The 20,509-nt window shown below is 44.5% G+C and overlaps 1 protein-coding gene across 1 annotated transcript in view; it reads left to right on the forward strand.

Moving 5' to 3' along the window:
• Window positions 1-6,356: 6,356 nt before the first annotated feature.
• The window catches only part of LOC310924703 (breakpoint cluster region protein), a 51,558-nt gene continuing 37,405 nt past the window's right edge, over window positions 6,357-20,509 (forward strand). Inside the window, exon 1 of the mRNA XM_083886507.1 lies at window positions 6,357-7,811. Coding sequence (XP_083742633.1) covers window positions 6,476-7,811 — 1,336 coding nt within the window. The 5' untranslated portion in view covers window positions 6,357-6,475. The remainder of the gene's footprint in view (window positions 7,812-20,509) is intronic.

Below are 20,509 nucleotides of genomic sequence, written 5' to 3' on the forward strand. Positions count from 1 at the left end.
CTGCCCACCCATGCCCACATTGCATCAAAGTATGTGGGTCCAGGATTGGCCTCTTCGCCCACCTGAAGACCCATAAGGACCAAGAAGGAGGACAGACATACTCGACTACGAGTGTTCGCCGATGACGATGATGATGATGAGTAGGAACACCAAGACAACAACAATAGATAGATAGATAGATAGATAGATAGATAGATAGATAGATAGATAGATAGATAGATAGATAGATAGATAGATAGATAGATAGATAGATAGATAGATAGATAGATAGATAGATAGATAGATAGATAGATAGATAGATAGAGTCATGGTGTCAGAGGGTCTGTAGAAGAACAAAAGACCTGCACTGTGGTCCAGATAAACTTCTACTCTGGAGGACAAACCGTGCTTGAACACTGATACTGTTGTGACGAAAAATCACAATTGTTTTGGTTACAAACTAAAGCCCAAGATTTGTCATTGAATCCAATTCCACATTCACCCGATGCTGATGTTCTCGTATGTCACTGCTACATCAACTCCTCTTCCTCTCCACTCCACCTCCCAGTAACAATGCCCAGTCAAACTCTCTCTACTCAGGACCTGACACACATTTGTGAATCTGTCTGGGTGAAAAAGACTCTTTCCTTCAATAATGATACTTTTCTGTTTCCCTCAGACAATAACAGCCACATGTTTGTTGTGTTTTGATCCAGTGTAATTTCCTGTGAATATCTGATAAATTCAGCTCTGGTCTTGGACTCTGGTTGTGGCAGTAAAACATCTTCTTGAGTCACAGCCAGTGAGATGTTTGTCCGTGTCTTGGTCAGGATGTCCTGTAGTTGACCTCTGACCGTTGCCACAGTGGCTGTCATGTCATCAAAGCATCTTAGAGGAAGGAACGTTGATGCTGGATTAGCGTTAGTGAGCGGTAGTTGAGGAGAAATTGGGTGTGATCCTGTGTAAGTGAAAGCTGCTTCACAGATGTTTTCCTGGAGATTCTTGGAGGGCTCCACCAGTTTGTGTTTCTTTAATGGAGGTGATTGATAATGAGAATCAAGGTGTTCCTAACTGTGAGAGGCCAAACAAACCTAACAGGACTTGAGAGCTTTCAGTTTCCTTTTCCTGCAGCTGTCACAGGTCACATCTTCAGGTCCTGCATAGCAGTAATCGGCAAGAGCAGCTTTAAGTCCAGTCTTCCTGATCCCTTCCACTAAATTTGCTAAAATTATGTTTTTCTTCAATTCAGGCCTCAGTCTGAAGGTCTCTCTGCACTGGGGGCAGCTGTAGACCGTCTTCTTATCCTCTGTGTCCCAGTGTTTTTTATACAGTTCATACAGTAGCTGCGTGCACAGGAAAGAGTCACTGGAGCCTTCAGTTGATCCTAACAGATCGAACAAGAGGAGGTGTCCCTCAGCTGTTGAACTCCTGTCTTCTCCATTTCACCTCTCAGTCACAACGTCTGTCTGAGGTTTCACTTCCTCAGAAGTGGAAAGAGTCTGAGCTCCCCCCATCATCGGACTTCAGATCTGAGAGGGAGGGAACCAGGAAATGTGAGCTCAACATGGAGCAGGCATGGATGTATTATAATATCTGGATAGAGCACCGCCCCTTAGGCTCCGTTCATTCCTATGGAGCTGCTCACCCAGCGCATATGCCAAAAAAACGTTTCTGACTTCCGGACACATTAAGATGGTGCAATTTATTTATGGATATGATCACGATGATAGACACAGATATTAACAGCTGTGTTTCCCTCTCTGAAGGCACTGTCGCAGATACAGGGCAGAAAGAGGCATTAGACAAGGTTGCAGTATCTCACCCTTGTTATTTTTTGTTGAGGCAGAATTATTAGCAATAGCTGTTAAGAATTCATACATTAAAGGACTAGAGATAGACAATCACAATTTAATAATACGTCAATTAGCTGATGATATAACACATTTTGAATCTGGATAAATGTGAACCTATGAGTATCCACAGTTGTCCTGAGTCTTCATTCTGTAACATTCCCATAAAAAACAATGTAAAATATCTGGCTAACCAAAAGCTCTGATGTGAGTGAGAAGAAGAATCCTTGATATCATAGATAAATGTAAAAAATCTTTATATATTTGGTTGTAGAGAGATTTAACTGCATTTGGTCGAACAATGTTACCTAAACTTGAATCCTTATTGAGACTGATCTATCCAGCATATTCCCTCGCAATTCCTCCAAAGATTGTAAAATAAATTAATAGAACCAATTTCATTTCGTATGGAAAAAAAAACATCATGATATCAAACCAGGGATTTGGTAAAGGATTTTTACAGGACAATCAATGAACACAATTGATTTTAAAATTATAAATGTAATGTTAAAAATCAAATGGTAACAATCCTTTTGGAAACATGGGCAGGAAATCTGGTTTGCAGAACCTCATCTTGTCTTTAAGAAAGTGGGAGGTATTCAATTCTTATTAGTGTGTGATTTTGAAGTTTCTTGGTTACCCATGAAACTCTCAAGATTTCACCAGTATTTTCAAGTAGTATTGTCAAGTTATTATCAAGTATTGTTAAAGTGGAAATTGTCTTTCAAACATAATTGCAGCCCTCATAATGTTCCACTGTGGAACAATAGAGTTAACAGAAGGAAATCTATGTTTGTGGAAGATTGGATTGAAAAACAAATTTGGTCTATTCTACATATGATAGTGGCATATTACTTAAAAAAAAAATATTGTGTGTGTGAAAGAGATTAAATTAAATTAATTAATGCTCTTTAACACACTTCCCGAACTTATTCATTCATTCAAGCATATTGACCTCCCCCAAGGAGGTGTTTTCGCTGGAGTCTGTCTGTCTGTTAATTAGCAACTTAACTCAAAAAGTCACGTCCGTACCAATACCTGGAAGTGACATAATTAGCACGCCCGCTCTCAGAAGCTCAGCTCCCCCCTCTGGAACGGTGGATGCACTGCTACTCATTATCAAAACATTGTTTTAACAATGTTTAAAAATAGCTTCTTCACGACTCCCCGCCGCAGTCCCTTTTATGACTTTGACCCAAGTCAGACCCAGAGATTACAATAAAACACAGCGTTCTCAGCAGTGGCTGAACTGTTTGTTTAGAACCTTCAGGGCTTCTTAAACAAGGTAATGACGCAGATACACACTAAAAATTGGAACTTCCAGTCTACGTCCGCTTTAATGAATAATGAACACTGCACATGCACGTGCAACGGTGTAAGTAATACTACTTATGATGGATGGGAATGGTAACATGTTGGTTTTGGACAAAGTATGATCTCTGGTGTTCCGTGGAGATTTATAACAAAGTGAAAAAAAGTAATCCCAAATGTCCTCATCCAGTCAATAAGAAATAATGTAGTTAATTTATGTACACCAAGATTACATGGGATTAGAATAGATGGGGTGGACCTATTAGACAAAAAGTGTAACAATAAGTTTCTGAGACAATACTGAGTTAATACCGTGTACCCTTATATTGCAAGAAGCACACTTAATCTCAAAGACTACAATAAACAACATTTTAAAGGTTCCTATTCCTCCAAAATATAAGGAAGTCCACTTCAAAACTCTAAATGACATTTATCCTTTGAACAAATTTATGAGAAAGATATTTAAATTGGAGGTAGAAGATTGTTATTTATGTAGTGGAAGTTATAATTCATCATCTATGATTTGATTTTCACTTATTTCGCTTATTCACTTATTTTCGCTTATCTAAAATATCTCTCTTTAAATCTCATCAATGTGATTATGTTTTCTGTTATGGCACCAAATTAGTGGTCAGAAGTCCAGTTTAGATAAAACAGTTCATGCAACTGTCCAGAGGCCTGAGAAACAGACTTGAAGTGAAAAAACAACTTTACAATAAAAGTTTACTCAGATTTTTTTTTTGTCCTGAGAAGAAATGTTAATTCAGAATCTATATAATATTGGAAGAATTGGAATGTGAAGACCACAGGCACAGTTCTAGTTAAGGCCCGAAGTGGCAGACCAAGAAAAATCTCAGATAAGCAGAGGCGAAGGATGGTGAGAACAGTCACAGTCGACCCACAGACCAGCTCCAAAGACCTACAACATCAACTTGCTGCAGATGGTGTCACTGTGCATCGTTCAACTATTCAGCGCACTTTACACAAGGAGATGCTGCATGGAAGAGTAATGCAGAAAAAGCCTTTTCTCTGCACCCGCCACAAACAGAGTCGCTTGAGGTATGCTAAAGCACATTTGGACAAGCCAGCTTCATTTTGGAATAAGGTGCTGTGGACTGATGAAACTAAAATAGAGTTATTTGGGCAAAACAAGGGGCGTTATGCATGGTGGAAAAAGACACAGCATTTTAAGAAAAACACTTGCTACCTACAGTCAAATTTGGTGGTGGTTCCATCATGCTGTGGGGCTGTGTGGCCAGTGCAGGGACTGGGAATCTTGTTAAAGTTGAGGGTCGCATGGATTCCACTCAATATCAGCAGATTCTGGAGAACAATGTCCAGGAATCAGTGACAAAGGTGAAGTCTTACTGGGGCTGGATCTTTCAACAAGACAACAACCCTAAACGCTGCTCAAAATCTACTAAGGCATTCAAGCAGAGGAACAAATACAACATTCTGGAATGAACATCTCTGCCCCCAGACCTGAATATTATTGAACATTTGTGGTGTGATTTAAAGTGGACTGTCCATGCTCGGAAACCATCAAACCTGACTGAACTGGAGATGTTTTGTAAAGAAGAACGGTCCATGAAATGCCTTCAGCCAGAATCCAGATTTTTATTGGAAGCTATAGGAAGTGTTTAGTTATTTCTGCAAAAGGAGGATGCACAAATGTTTTCTTTTGTGGTGCCTAATCTTATGCACATGCTTAATTTTGTTTAAATAATTCTTGCAGACTTTCTGTAAATCATATAAACTTTATTTCACTTCTCAAATATCACTGTGTTATTTGATAACATATATGATATATTTAACTGAAATTTCTTATCCAAACATCAATGATGTACAAAGGAAAATCATGAAACTGTGCACATTTGTAGACATACTTGTAGTCTTAGATAAATGAATTTGCAAACTTACAAAAGTCATAAATCATGATTTTATATACAGTGCTTAACAAATGTATTAGTCCACCACCCAATGTAAGGTTTATGTCAGAGCATTATGTCGGAGCTTCCCTAAATTAACAGCATTGGTAATTATCAAAATATATTAAATTGTTCTGTAAGAGTCCAGATGATAAATGGGGAGACTTCACCTGCTTCATAAAGCATGTTTTTATTTGTATTTGTTAAATGTCATATCTGTATAAGTTAATCATTCTGTTATAAATTAATTTGTTCAAATTCGTTTGGTTGCTGTTTCTATTTTGGTGAGGTTTGATTGGTAATGAAATTTCACAAATTGCCTTCACAAACGTGCAACTCCAAGCAGCCAAGTTGAATTACAAGTAGTTTCACCGCCCAGTCACTAAGTGGCGCTGTCGTGAAATAAACGAGGGGCTAATACTGCGGGCTTCAAACTGCTGGCGGGCCTGAAACTGCTGCCTACGAGCCTGCAGTTACATGCTATTGGACACGACAGTCGTGTGAACGTTTGAACCGTCAGGTGGCGCCATTGTCAGCCTTTGAAACACAATGAAGTTCAGTTACCTCAGACGAAAAACAACCGTAAGTGGACAAGTGTACTGCTGTGTAACTATAGCCGGTGTGACACGACACGAGCAAAAGGGTAAGAATAACACGTTCAATCGTTTTTTTTTGTTTTGTTTTGTTTTTTTAAAAGAGTAATTCAGAAGAAAAACAATGTTGAGTTTGAGGTTAATAACGAAAATTGATGTTTTGAAGCAGAAAACTTCGGCAGACTCGACACAAAACCTTGCTCTACCAAACGCTCGAGGTCACAGCACAGTGGGGATATTACTCTTTATAACCTGTTTATTAGCTTGTTTCATTTACTGGACTTTATACAATCCCCGACTACTTTATAAATGCATTGGGCACCTAATCATGTGTTTCATCACTGTCACCGCATCTTTCAACATGTCCTACTGTGAATCCCCCTATCAGATAGTTTGGTTTTCGAGACATGACTTTTAAACAAAACAAACACACACAAAACGAATCACTGTTTTCCTGCTCCTGTGTGCAGGCTCCAGTCTCATCCATGTGGCTCCTCCTCTTTGTGCTGCTGACTAAAAGCAGCAGCGCAGAGCGAGGCAGAGTGACACCAAACACAGACGAGGACAGAAGCAAGTCTGCGGAGAAAAGAGGGAGAAGGAGAGAAACTCACACGGACCTGAGGGATTTTATTTTACTCACACACTTTTTATATAGTTTGTGAGTAAAGACTGAACGCGGTTTCTGTCCCTTTTGAGAACACTTTACTCTCTGAAGTGTGACACCATGGAGCCTTTAAGTTTTAAAGTCAAGTTCATTCTTCACAAATGTTGGTATGTGTTAGTTGAGTGAACATTTTATGCGTAATTGATCAAAATGGTTGAACCTGTGGGGTTTGTGGAGGCATGGAGAGCCCAGTTCCCAGAGTCTGACCCCCCGTGCATGGCTCTGAACTCAATGGGGGACATTGAACAGGAGCTGGACAAATGCAAGACATCCATCAGGCAGCTGGAGAAGGAAGTGAACAAGGAGCGCTTTCGGATGATCTACCTGCAGACTCTACTGGCAAAAGAGAGGAAGTCTTATGATGGGCAGAGATGGGGGTTTCAAGGGACACCCCAGAGGACAGATGGAGACCTGCACTGTGGTCCAGACAGCCAGAGGTCCCGTGCAGATGAGGAGGAGCAGCAGCAGAGAGGAAATGTGAAGACAGTGAGGTGTAAACAACATGCAGAAGGAGAGGTGCATGGTCCTTCCCCTGCCAAACAGAAGGTTGAGGTGTCACCGGTCGGTCACGAGTCAGATACGCCTGATTTCCCAGTGGGCACAGGCTCGGTGGCAGCTCTGAGGTCCAACTTTGAGCGCATCAGGAGAGCCAACTCTCACACAGATGGCGATGGCAGAGGGTTGCAGACGGTGGGCGGCCAGGAGAAGCCCTTCTACGTGAACATGGAGTACCATCATGAGCGAGGGCTGGTCAAAGTTAATGACAGAGAGGTCTCGGACAAGATAAGTACCCTGGGTTGTCAGGCGATGCAGATAGAGCGTAAAAGGTCCTTGCACTCCCTCCCAGGGAACTTGTCAACTGCCACAGGAGATGTCAGCAAAGCTGTTCAGAGAGGCAGATCCATTGAGGGGAAGTGTAGCCATAACGGATCATATGAATATGCAGAGGTTAACTCACAATTCCTGAAGAGCAGTGTGACCCCCACCACTGGGGGAAAGTCTGAGCGACAGCCATCCGAGTGCCAGCCATACACTAGTGTGTATGTTGGAGGAATGATGGCCGACGGGGACACCCGGGTCATCCACATTAGGGGCCACAGCATAGAGGAGGATGAGCATCTGACCTGGCCCAGGCGCTCATACTCTCCTGGCAGTTTTGATGACATAGGAGGAGGCTACACACCAGACTGCAGCTCCAATGAGAACTTGACATCCAGTGAGGAGGACTTCTCCTCAGGCCAGTCCAGCCATGTGTCCCCCAGTCCCACTACCTATCCGCTATACAGGGAGAAGAGCCGCTCGCCTTCCCAGAAGTCCTTTGACAGCAGCAGCCCCCCCACACCTCTCTCTCAGAAGCATCTGAAGGAGCATGCGATGGGGTCTGATGTCATCAGGGGCCGTAAAACAGGCCAGGTCTGGCCCAGCGATGGGGACTCCACCACATCTAGCAGGACCTCCCATGACAACAGTCTTCAAGGAGATCTGGGTAAGTTACGCTGCACAACTTACAGGTGCCCCTCACCCCCAAGCCTTTCATTTTCAGGATTAAAAGCAGAAAAGTCTTCTGATGTGTATTGATTATAAAGTAATAAATAACACATTAAAACCCCACCCACTGATCACGCATCACTTGGAGATGCCTCAGCACACTCTGGCTGACCTCAGTCTAGAAAAATTGATGTGTAATGTGCATCTGCAACTCATGGTATTGTTATGGTTGATCAGTTTGGTTTTGACTTTGCCAGGCCTTCGACCAATGGAGAGTAATTTAAGAAGTAATTTAAGAATTGAAAATGTAAACGTTCAAAATAATACTTTAAAAGTTTAACATAGGTTTTAAATGTCATTACAGATGGTTATGAATGAACCACATACCTGTTCTATGGTTGTCGCTCATGGCATGTTATGCACTTTATTATTATTGTTATTATTATTTTTCAATATAGACTTATTTAGAGGTTTTCTTGGGTTGACAAAACAAAAAAAGAAACCTGGTTTGAAATATCTTAACAAATGTCATTGCATTCCATTAGTGAGAATTTTATTTTCCTTCCCCTTCCATATCACATTGTGTGACTGTAGTTTGTATCAGAACAAAGTTTAAAGGCATAGTTCAAGTTTTGAATGTATGGTTGTTTGAAATATTGACACATTATTAACACTGACCCCATTGTGTGAACAAAAGGCTCACCTAATACATTTTATGCCTGATGAAGTCTATGATATACAAATAATATGTTTGCCACTTTTACTCTCCATCACACAGCTTTGTCTGGTTGGAAATTTGTAAACTGCTCACACACCAAAGTCCATAGAGAAAATTTTGATTTGATTTTGAAATCAATGCACACGGAAATTGTTGATCCACTGCTGCCGCCATTATTAAATTCAAGTGATATATTGTGATGTGGCACAAACCTACTAAATGAGACAGCAATAGACGAACTCCTATGTCACGCAGCCAAAAAAAAATGCAGATTCTCTCTATGAAATTTGTTGCAGGAGAATGAATGCGATTTTTCCTCTGCTGTCAGCCATGTTTTCAGAGCGAGTGCTGAGCAAAGTTGGTGTCAATAATTTGTCAATAACTCAAACAACTACACTTCAAAAAACCTCAACTATCTATGTTTGGACAGACGTAAAAATACACTGATCTTTAAAGGTGCATTATGTAATCAATCTAAAGCAACTGGCCATAAAATCCTCCTAATATGTCACATAGACTCAGGAATAATGTTCATATAACAAACTAAACTCACCAACAACAGCACAGCCAAAATATTTGCATAAAAAAAATATTTTGCAGACTGCAAATCATGTTTATGTTTTTAAAATCATGTTTTGGCATGTGGCGCCACCTACCGCCGCCTACCAATCATTGCAGTCAGTAGAGTCAAAACAACCACGGGTTGTCAATTACGTCATAAAACGAAACCTAAAAGACCTCGGTATTTTGCATTTGAATGTAGTAACCGTTTTTGGCCACATTCTTACATATGGCACCTTTAACATTAACCTATTGCCTTTGTGGTTTCTCGCAGCAATGTTTTTTTGTATGTAGGCCCTCCCTGTCTTTTTCACCCCCTTCTGCTCTTTGCCCCGCTGAGTGCTGCAACAATCTCACAGAGATGCTCTTACTGAGGCAGCGGCTGCCCCCGGGCAGTCCACTCCCTCTGCCCTGTCCACGCTGAGTGTTTTCATGTCAGCACACATCAGATTTGTTGTCCTTGGTGCTGAGTAATTAACTTAAAGGGGTTTGTCTAGCGTGATAAATTTAGGGAGGCTCTTTTGTTACAGGAGGTCGAGTGGGAAAAAGCCCCGACAACTCAGTCAAAAAGAGAGGATCAAGAGGGCCTTAAGTGTGTCACGCAGCGTCCAATCGAAAACGCCTGCCATTACTGTTTCCTGTTGTTATGTATTCAACACAATAGTAGCATCACTCACGGAGTGTAGTATTGACATGCTAACAATGCAACAATGTTAAGTGGGATAAGGAGAGTGGTCAGGGCAACGTGGTAATGCCAAGCACAAGAAGCGAAGCCGGGGTGAGTCTTCCTTTGCGAGGACGTTTGTCAAAGCGTGCGACACACGAGGATGCACGTTGTTGCTGGATGGGACTAAATTTTCAGCAAAATCGGGATTGGGAATAACATATTAGGATTGTAGCTGTAAAATACTGTTCTGCCTCTGACCCCGTTATCCACTGAGGGTCAGATTAAGCAGATGAGCAGAATAGTGTGTTGTTATATAAGGTGATCCAGTCCACAGCTCTCTCACACAAAGCATGTGACAGACGAGCAGATAGTCTGTGTTGTAATCAGCATGAAGTGTAAGCCAGCACGCCGCTCGGATGACTGTCCAAATGTCCAAATCCATTCGATCTGGATCAGTTTCCTTCACACTTGGTGCATACTCTTCGCTGCCATGTACAGAAAAAACAACTAGGACATAACAGATGCACAGAATAATAAACTCATATGGAACATGCTTAAAGTTACAGTATGTAGCACACTACTAGTATGTAAGTGTATATTTTGGTTTTCATAGCCTTTTATATGAACTTTAGTCACTATTTTTTCTTTAGAGTGGCTGCCATTATGAGCCTCCATGTTGTGACAGCAATCCTAATCGACAAACAAGCTTGTGTGTTGAAGCAAAGCTTACTACACAAACAAAGAACAATGTGAAGGCCACCGTAGATCCCTCATGTGCTTCGAAAAGGGGGGATTGAGTAGTTGCATCATTTAAATGTGATTAGTTCTTACAGACCGAACCTTTTAAAAAAAATAAAAATAAAATAAAAGTAGCAAATGTTTTTATTATTCTATTATTCCATCTCTGTGTGTACAGAAGCGTATTGCATTCAGTTGAAAAAAAACAAAAAACTTTAACTAATTTAACTAACTCATTTTCTGTTTTTCTGACTAATATTTTTTTCTGGTTTTCGGAGTCCTTTTTTTCTGTTTTTCTTGCAAAAAAATTTCCCCCTGTTTTTTTTTTCTCGCGAGAACCTCCGACCTGCAAGTGACTCCCATAGAGCTATTGTGACTCCGTCCCGCACATACATGCCTCATCAACTATCTACCGTACCGGACTCCGAGAGCGCAGACCTCCGACAGGGTCGAGTGCTTTTCTAGTTTTGAATATTTTAGTCTGATCATTTAGGGGGAAAATGCTGTGAAAAAGTTGTAGGCGCAGTGCCAACAAAATACACTCTGTCAGCACGCCTGAGTCAGACACCGAGTGTTATAACAGTGATAACGTTATGGTCAGACAGTGAGTGTTGTAACCAGTGATAGCTTCTACAGATCACGCCCAAAATGTAATCACTTGTTCCTGGTCCCATTGCGGACATAGAAAATGTCATCGAAATCCGTCCGTGACTTTTCGAGTTATGTTGCTAACTAACAGACAGACAAACAAACAAAACAACGAACTCCGGCGAAAAGATAAACTCCTTGGCAGAGGTGATGCATTACTCTGAAAAACAAACCAAAAAAGATATTATTCCGAAAAACAGAAAAAGAATTAGACAGAAAAACAGGAAAGAAAATATTAGTCAGGAGCCTTTTTTTTTTTTTTTTCAACTGAATGCAATACGCTTCTGTATGTGTGGTACACATTCAGATCTTCCAGTCCAAATGCCCCAGTGTACAGCAGACTTTCTCTTTGGCTGTGATGTCATCAGGGTGCGTTTGTTTGGACTTGACAAAATCTTCTTCAGTCAAGACATGACACAGCCTGATCTCCAAATAAGTCCACTCTAGTTTCTCTCACTAGATTTACATCAAGCTTTCAACTTTAACCTCAATAAAAGCAGCTCAAAAAGCAGTTGAAAACTGTGAGATGTGGTTAAAAGCTACCACTGTAGCTTGTGACAAGTAAACTGACCTCTTAATGTGTGAAATCAGTGGAGTTCCCCTCTCAGTGAACCCTGTCCACTCTCACATCTGCTTATTAAACCACCATGCAGCAGAATGTGAGACCTTGAGGTGCCACTTTTTTTTGTCCAGGGGACAATCTGTCTGTTATAATGGCACAGCTGCTTTGAGTGGACTTTGCTATGTGGATAACCAGAAGTCTGGATTTAGTTTCTGATGTAATAACATTACTGTGCACGTTGCTTGATTAAGCCTGGGCCTGGCAGCCAGTTTGAAACAAGTTTTTGCAATAAACTGTTCTTTGTTGTGGTTGGTGACTTGTAGGGTAGGGAGCGTTTGTGTGTGTGTGTGTGTGTGTGTGTGTGTGTGTGTGTGTGTGTGTGTGTGTGTGTGTGTGTGTGTGTGTGTGTGTGTGTAAAACTGTGGCCTATAGTTAATATAACTTAATCTCAAGGTTATAAAGGTGCTTTGTGCTACACATACTTGTGTAACTATTTGACAAAGCGTCATAAACTGTGCAGTACAGTGCACATATTGGCCAAACCTACAGTACATAAGACTTTCTGCTCTCTGGGATTTATACTCACTGTCCACTTTATTTGGTACACAGGACACTTTAAGGAACCTGGTGTTTGACATGTGGGTTTAGAGATGTCTTCATTCCCAGTTCTTTATTAATGCATTGAATGGAAAGTTTGAACATATTGTATGCTTTTTCATGAAATTTAATAAACAAAGTGTATGCTTTTTCATGATATTTGGACACTTTGAAGATATGGCAGGTGTGGTTAGCATTTTAATATTCATAATATTTAACATGGTATAATAGGTTAACTAGTTTTATTAAAAACTAGAGAGAAATTTATGAGTTCAGGTATTCTGTGTTCAATATTGAGTTTATATGGATACTTTGAACATGTATAAAGTGTAGTCAGCATTATATCATAATATTTAACAGTTATTTTATTGAATTGATTAATAATTAATTAAAACAGTTAGTGGCAGGTGCGAGTGCGTATACTTTGGGTATATTGGAAAGTTGAGGATTGGACAAGTTCGCGGATATACCCCTTGCTGTCGGCCCCCGACAGCGTAGGCCTGTTTGAAGTTATCAGTGGAAATGTCATTTTATTCTAGTCAATATGCTCTGACAAGGCATTATCATTATCACATTAAAGCTCACATAGAGTGGTCCTGTTGGACATATATGTTAGTTATGGAGGTCTACTTACATACATTTACTTGTTTTTATGGTCAAAAACCTCCTAGTTGCTGTAAACGAGCCGATAGAAATCCTCTTTTCTGACGGTGTTTCCCAGCCGCTAGATTTGAGACTCGACTCTCTCACCCAGAAGACAGAGTCTTGTGATTGGCCAGTACCGGGAAGCGACATATTCAGCACACCTGCTCTCAGAAGCGCAGCTCCCCCCTCTGGAATGGTGGATGCACTGCTATTCATTATCAAAACATTGTTTTAACAAAAATAGCTTCTTCACGACTCCTCACCGCAGTCCCTTTTATGACTTTGACCCGGTTCAATGTACGCAACCGGATGTGCCCGGACTAGTGCCCGGAGCAGGATGATCTGCTGTTCTAAAGTTCAGTTCAAACCTCAGCATGATCATCTTGACTTGCTTCCATGTGATTGGCTAATTAGATATGTGTGTTAACTAGTAGTCAAAGAGGTGTACCTAATAATGTTGCTGGTGAGTGTATGTCACGCAGCCTGTCTTGGAACATGGGAACTCTGGAGCAGACGTCTGTCCTTGTTGCTCTTGTGTGAGTGCTTTCATGTCTGACATAGTTGCAGTCTGGTCTGGAATAAACTGACTAATTCACCGTAAGAGATGCCTCAAACAAACCAGCGCTTGTCCTGCTGCTGCTCAGCCGAATCATCGAGTTAAAAAGCCAGTCAAAAGTGACATATCTTTAGGGGATTTCTTGTTGCTATAAATAGAAGAAAAATATGTTTTCTCCTGGTTTCTAGTTATCTAGGCTGATAGTCACACTTGGCTGTGAATAGATCCACTGATTAGCTGTGAGTGTTAAAGGAGGCCACCTCTCAGATGGGCCTATTTTGCCATAATTCATTATCGTCATGGCACTGATGTGCCTGTGGCCCCAGCTTTCTGTTACAGCTTGTGCATGGTTAATGTATCACAGTGAAAGGGTGTGGAGAGGAGCAAGAGGATGGTGAAAAGGTAAATGGATAATAAACTAGTTGAAGGTTTTACTCTTTATGGAGGTGGACATTTTGACATATTGCAGATAAGTGCAATGGAAACAGGTTCAGCAAATAAGGGATGATGATCCTGCAACTGAAACTTCACTTCAGCTTCGACATTTCACAGCACTAGAAAAATGACAGACAAGAGGAAGAGTGTGTGGTTCCATGAGGAAACTACAACATTCCATGACTTAGTGCAAGAAACGAATATTATGACAGATGGAAGCAGCATTTTGATTTTGCATCTTCTGTTATGACTATTATACAGAGGACCCTGATGCAGACAGAGCCACAAGGACAGTTTAAAGGACTTTATTAAAGCCAAAGGGTAAGTATGTACAACAAGTAGGTATGTGTATGTGTTTGTGAGTGAGTCAGTTTGCAGCAGTGGTGAAGGAAACGCCATTCCTCTGTGGCAGATTAAAGTTCGTCGTTGTGTTCCGACTGGAACAAACTCACTCGGGGTGTAGAAGCTCTGGAGAAGAGGTGAGTAGCTGAAACGTCCTCCACAGGACGAATGAGGAAGTAGCGACGTCTCAGCGGATGTGAAGATAGATGGTGAGGATTCACCGGAGACAGGGGGATCCGTGAAGAAAGGCACAGCGTCTGACGAGGAGGCGACGAGGAGGGAAGCAGGCAGAATGGCGGAAGTCGGAGACGAACCCAGGAGAGTGGCAATCGTGGAGCTTCCGTGTCTTTGCCGTAAGCAGGAGACGTGGCGACCGGCGGTAGCGAAACTACGATCTGACGCTGGAGTCACCGCTGGTTCCCGCTTAAGTAGTGCTCCTGATTTGATATCAGGAGCAGCTGGGTGAAGATGCGCAGGTGCGGTGATCAACAACGTCATCTGGAATGTAGGTCAACATTGGGGGCTCTTGGTGAAGCGATCGACCACTGTCAGGACCGTGGTGTTAGTGTCAGAGGGGGGAAGCCCAGTGACAAAGTCAATTGCTATGTGGGACCATGGGCGGTGGGGGATTGAGAGGGGGTTCAGCAGTCCTGCAGGAGCGTGGTTCCACGTCTTCCCCCGGGCGCAGGTGGGACAAGCAGAGACGAAGGCGGCTGTGTCCTGGGAGAGAGTTGGCCACCAAAAACGTTGCCTGAGGAATTGGCAAGTGCGTGAAGTTCCTGGGTGGCAAGCCAATTTCAACGAGTGTCCCCACTGGAGTACCTCGGATCTCATGGCCGTGGTAACAAAAAGCCGGTTAGGAGGACCACCCCCAGGATCAGGTTCGGTTCGTTGCGCTCGGCGAACTCTCGTCTCCACTGGCCAAGATGCTGTGCCCAGGATGCAGGAGGGAGGAAGGATCGGGTAGGGTTCCTGCTCCGGAGGGTCAGGGGAGTAGAGACGAGACAGGGCGTCTGTCGGAATGTCAATGAGAAGTTAAACCAGCCCAAGAAAAGAGCCCATCGAGCCTGCCGAGAATTGAGCTGTTTAGCGTCACGGAGGTAGGCCAAGTTCTTATGATCGGTCCAGACCACGAAAGGTTGGGCGGTCCCCTCAAGCCAGTGTCGCCATTCCTGCAATGCCAGGACGACAGCCAGGAGCTCCTTGTTCCCCACGTCGTAATTCTTCTCCGCAGGTGATAGGCGACGGCTGAAGAAGGCGCAGGGATGAAGCTTCTGGTCGCCTGGGTCATTTACAAGGTGTTGAAACACCGCTGGAGCGTTGGTTAGTCCGAAGGCCTTGACGAGATATTCAAAGTGTCCTAGGGGAGTGTTAAATGCGGTCTTCCACTCATCGCCCTCCTTAATCCGGACGAGGTGATAAGCGTTACGTAAGTCCAGTTTAGAGAAAAAACGTGCTTTACTCAGAGGGCAGAAAGCGACATCGAGGAGAGGAAGAGCGTACCGGTTCTTAACCCTAATGTCATTCAGCCCCCGTAATTGATGCAGGGCCTGAAGGATCCGTCCTTCTTTTGGACAAAGAAGAACCCCGCACCGACGGGGGACGAGGATGGGCGAATCAACCCTGATGACAGCGACTGGTTGACCTATTCTTCCATGCTCAAACGTTCGGAGCGGGAGAGGTTGTAAAGGCGTCGGGAAGGAAGAGAAGAGCCAGGAAGTAGGTCAATGGCGCAGTCGCAGCGACGGTGTGGTGGCAGGGAGGGAGCCCGGTCCTTGGAGAACACGTCGGCAAGGTCGTGGTAAGCCTCCGGAACGCCAGAGGGGTTGGGTGGTGAGGGCGCTCACCAGCACTCCTGCGTGTGCTGGTGAGCTTAGTCTTTTGGACGGAGGGGACAGACAGAGATGAGATGACCCGATTGTCCACAGTAGATACATGCTCCGGATTTGAGCCGACGTTGCCTCTCGGAGGGGGTGAGTCGAGTTCGACCCAGCTGCATGGGCTCGGTGTCAGGAATGTGAGTGTTGGATGATGAGTGTGTGGGGTGAGGGTGACTAGAAGAAGGCTGACTGTAAAATGGAGGTGCAGGTAACGAGTGTCGCTTCTCCCGTAATATACCATCTAACTTAATGGCTATGGAAATAGCAGTTTCAAGATCTATTACTTCGTCGTGTGTTGCTAGTTCGTCACGCAAATCGTCGTTAAGACTGCGTAAAAAAATGCCCCGAAGGGCGGTATTGTTCCATCTGCTCTCCGCGGCGAGAATACGGAAGTTTACGGAGTAGTCAGCTACAGACGAGTTACCCTGTCTGAGACTTAGCAGGCCATTAGCGATGTCGTTACTCTGAGACGGGTGATCGAAAACCTGACGTAGCTCATTAGCAAACGCAGAAAATTATGTAGGTCTCGTAGTGGGATTAGTAAATCTGGCGGCCGCCCACTGTGCAGCTCTTCCAGATAGCAGGTTAACAAGAAACGTGATTCTAGCATTATCGGTGGGATAAGTGGTGGGTTGTAAATCGAACACCAAGGACACTTGAAACAAGAAACTGGCACAGTGGTTTAGCTCGCCAGAAAAACGTTCGGGAATAGGAACGAATGGTTCCCGAGCTGAAACCCCGAGGGGCTGAAGTAGTGGAACAACATTTACTGGGGGTGCACTGGGTGGTGGCGGACGAAGCAGGTGATTTACGCTAGCAGTTAGCTCTTGTACAGAAGTCGCTATCTCCACGAGTACGGTGTCATGTCTTCCGATTAGCACGCCGTGAGCTGTTAGCGCCCGTCCCACTGCCTCGCTGTCTGCCGGGTCCATTATGGTCAGATCGTAATGTTACGGTTTCTCTTTACGGAGAAACCGATGACTATTATACAGAGGACCCGGATGCAGACAGAGCCACGAGGACAGTTTAAAGGACTTTATTAAAGCCAAAGGGTAAGTTTGTACAACAACAGGTAGGTATGTGTGTGTGAGTGAGTCAGTCTGCAGTGGTGGTGAAGGAAACGCCGTTCCTCTGTGGCAGATTAAAGTTCCTCGTTGTGTTCCGACTGGAACAAACTCACTCGGGGTGTAGAAGCTCTGGAGAAGAGGTGAGTAGCTGAAACGTCCTCCACAGGACGAATGAGGAAGTAGCGACGTCTCAGCGGATGTGAAGATAGATGGTGTGGATTCACCGGAGACAGGGGGATCCGTGAAGAACGGCACATCGTCTGACGAGGAGGCGACGAGGAGGGAAGTAGGCAGAATGGCGGAAGTCGGAGACGAACCCAGGAGAGTGGCGATCGTGGAGCTTCCGTGTCTTTGCTGTAAGCAGGAGACGTGGCGGTCCGGCGGTAGCGAAACTACCCTCTGACGCTGAAGTCACCGCTGGTTCCCGCTGAAGTAGTGCTCCTGATTTGATATCAGGAGCAGCTGGGTGGAGATGCGCAGGTGCGGTGATCAACAGCGTCATCCGGAATGTAGGTCAACCACGCCCCCTGCAGAGATAGAGCAAAGACACGGAGCAGCAGGGAAAACACGGGAACTTGCAGGAATGAATGAGTGAGTGAGTGTGGATTGTGACATCTTCAAGGAACTTCTCCTTATTCTTCAATGGGGAGCTTTGCCCCACCTACTGCTTATCTTGGTGAACTCACTCCCAATATTCACTCACAAGCCACTCACATTCTTTTCCCCTGAATCTTTTAATAATTTGGTTAATATTAAGTTGACTGTCTGGTGTGATGTGTGTTTGAAGAGGGAGACCTGAGAAATCAAACAGCAGAGAAAATGAGTATCCCTGAAAAAATATATAATGATTCTACCTGCATGTTATTTTTTGAATATTTCCAGCAGTTTACCATCTGATGTTTCACAGCTGATCTGCTTTGGCCTTGTTGTGCTTATCTGTGTAGTAAAACATTGAGAAAATACACTCACTGCCCACTTTATTTAAATCAAAACAGGTTTGGTTTGATTTGATTTGAGACAATACGGGACACCGGCTTGGTAGTGGTGACATTAATAAAAAACAGTGTCTGTCTGAAAAGGGATGAAGTCCGTCTGGACGTCTTGGCCTCTGTCCAGACATAGACACTGTCTGCCGCCTCAGCAGAAGTCACACTGGACTCACTCCTGACACATGAATATTTCAGGTCCCCTTATGAAGCTCAGACAGGCCTATCATTGTACCTGAGCATCAACATCTGAGGTTTAGCGGTCAACGAAGCTGAAGAATTCAGCAGCCTCTCCCTGTTACGATTCCACCTGCACCTTCTCCTCAATTTTATTATTAGTGTTGTTTTTTGTGGCTGCTGCTCTTTCCCCTCTCCTCTGACTCTGCAGGGGGCGTGGCTGACCCAGTTCCCAGACACCGGTGATCACTTACACCTGCGCGGCTCCTCCTCACCTGCATCAGATGTATAATCAGCAGGGCTTAAAGGCGGAGCCATTTCTCCTCACCGGTGTCAGATCGTTTTCAAACTTACATGGGTAAAGACATGCTGCTAGCTCTCTCGCTGTACTTACCTTACAAAGTTACTTACCCGTTCGTCTCCGCTCCAGGTCGTCACGTCTCCTGCTGGTCTTCAACTCCTTGGCTGTTCCGGTCTCCCTATTCTCCTGGGATCTCCTGTGCCACGTTCGTGAGTTGTTTCCACTCTGGATTTCCGCCGACCTGCCGAGTCACCCCCGCAGTAGCTGCAAGGACAATTTTCCTCCTATTCCTCCATCTATCCCCTATCGCTTCCCACTTTTGGGAAGTCGTTTTATGTTACACATTTTTTGTAAATAAATTTATATTGTTTTGAAATAGCTTTCCGTCTCCGTCTGCTTTCGGGTCCACGCCACTAAATCATTACATAACGATCTGACCAACATGGACCCGGCGGACGTTGACGCGTTTAAGCAGGCTATTTCCGCCCAGGGCGTACTCATCGGGCGCCATAGTCAGATGCTTTCGAAGGTCTCCCTTTCACTCCGCGAACTCATGGCTAATGCTGCTAGGTCGGCTAACCCTCCCGTAGCCTCCGCCACTTCCGTGTCCGCTAGCGCGGAGCGGGTAGTTGCGGCTAGTAGCGCTAGCTTAGCCACTTCCACTAGTTCGCCGCGGGAACCTTTTGTTCCCATCCCCGAACGATTCTCCGGGGAGATTGGTAAATGCACAAGCTTCCTTTTTCAATGTTCGCTAGTTTTTAGCTTACAACCACGCACCTACCCCGATGACAACGCCAGAATTGCCTTCGTGGTAAACTTATTGTCGGGGCGAGCCGCTCAGTGGGCAACGGCCACGCTATCCAACGCAGCCCCCGCTTCAGTTAGTTACTCGTCGTTCACCAGCCAGTTGTGCAAAGTTTTCGATCACTCTCCTCAGGAGTCCGATATTTCCTCCAAACTAATCAACACCAAACAGGGTAATTCATCGGTGGCTGATTTTTCTATTCAGTTCCGCATTCACGCTGCGGAGAGTTCGTGGAACGACGCGGCGCTGCGCGCTATGTTCGTTAGAAATCTGAATAGAGAAATACGCGATGAACTAGCAACACGGAACGACGCCCACGATTTAGATTCACTCATTGCCTTGTGTATCATGCTCGATAATCGCATCGAGGAGAGGGATCGAGAGAGAACGGCGAGTAGCCGGCGCGTCACTAGCCACTCACGTCCCCACAATCCGGTTCCCATTCCTCTGCCTCCTTTTTCTACCTTTCCTGGTTCACCTGAACCGATGCAGCTGGGGCGTACTCGACTCACCTCCGCGGAGCGGACGGTGAGGGTGAGAAGCGGGGCCTGCCTCTACTGCGGCGAACTGGGCCATCAACGGGCAAACTGTCCAGTACGCCCAAAAGGACTAAGCCCTCCGACACACGCAGGAGTGTTGGCAGGCGGTGCCGTTTCCCGTGCCACAAAGAGACGTGTGATCCTCCCAGGTCAACTCCGGTGGGACCAGAAGTCGATCACGCTCCCCTGTCTGGTCGATTCTGGCGCAGACGACTGTTTCCTGGACTTGGACACTGCCCTCCAGGCCGGGATCCCCACGATCCCGCTCGAGACTCCGAAGGAGATCCACGACCTCGACGGCAAGATCCTGGCCACAGTCACTCTTCGCACCAGACCCATCGCCCTGGTCCTGTCCGGCAACCACCACGAGCTGCTTCAATTGTTCCTGATTCCGTCGTCTTCCTCCCCGATCGTGCTGGGCCTGCCCTGGTTGGCGCTCCACAATCCCCGGTTCGACTGGTCGTCTGGGCAA

The sequence above is a fragment of the Microchirus variegatus genome (assembly GCF_963457635.1).
Source record: "Microchirus variegatus genome assembly, chromosome: 3".
In the NCBI taxonomy this organism is placed as follows: domain Eukaryota; kingdom Metazoa; phylum Chordata; class Actinopteri; order Pleuronectiformes; family Soleidae; genus Microchirus; species Microchirus variegatus.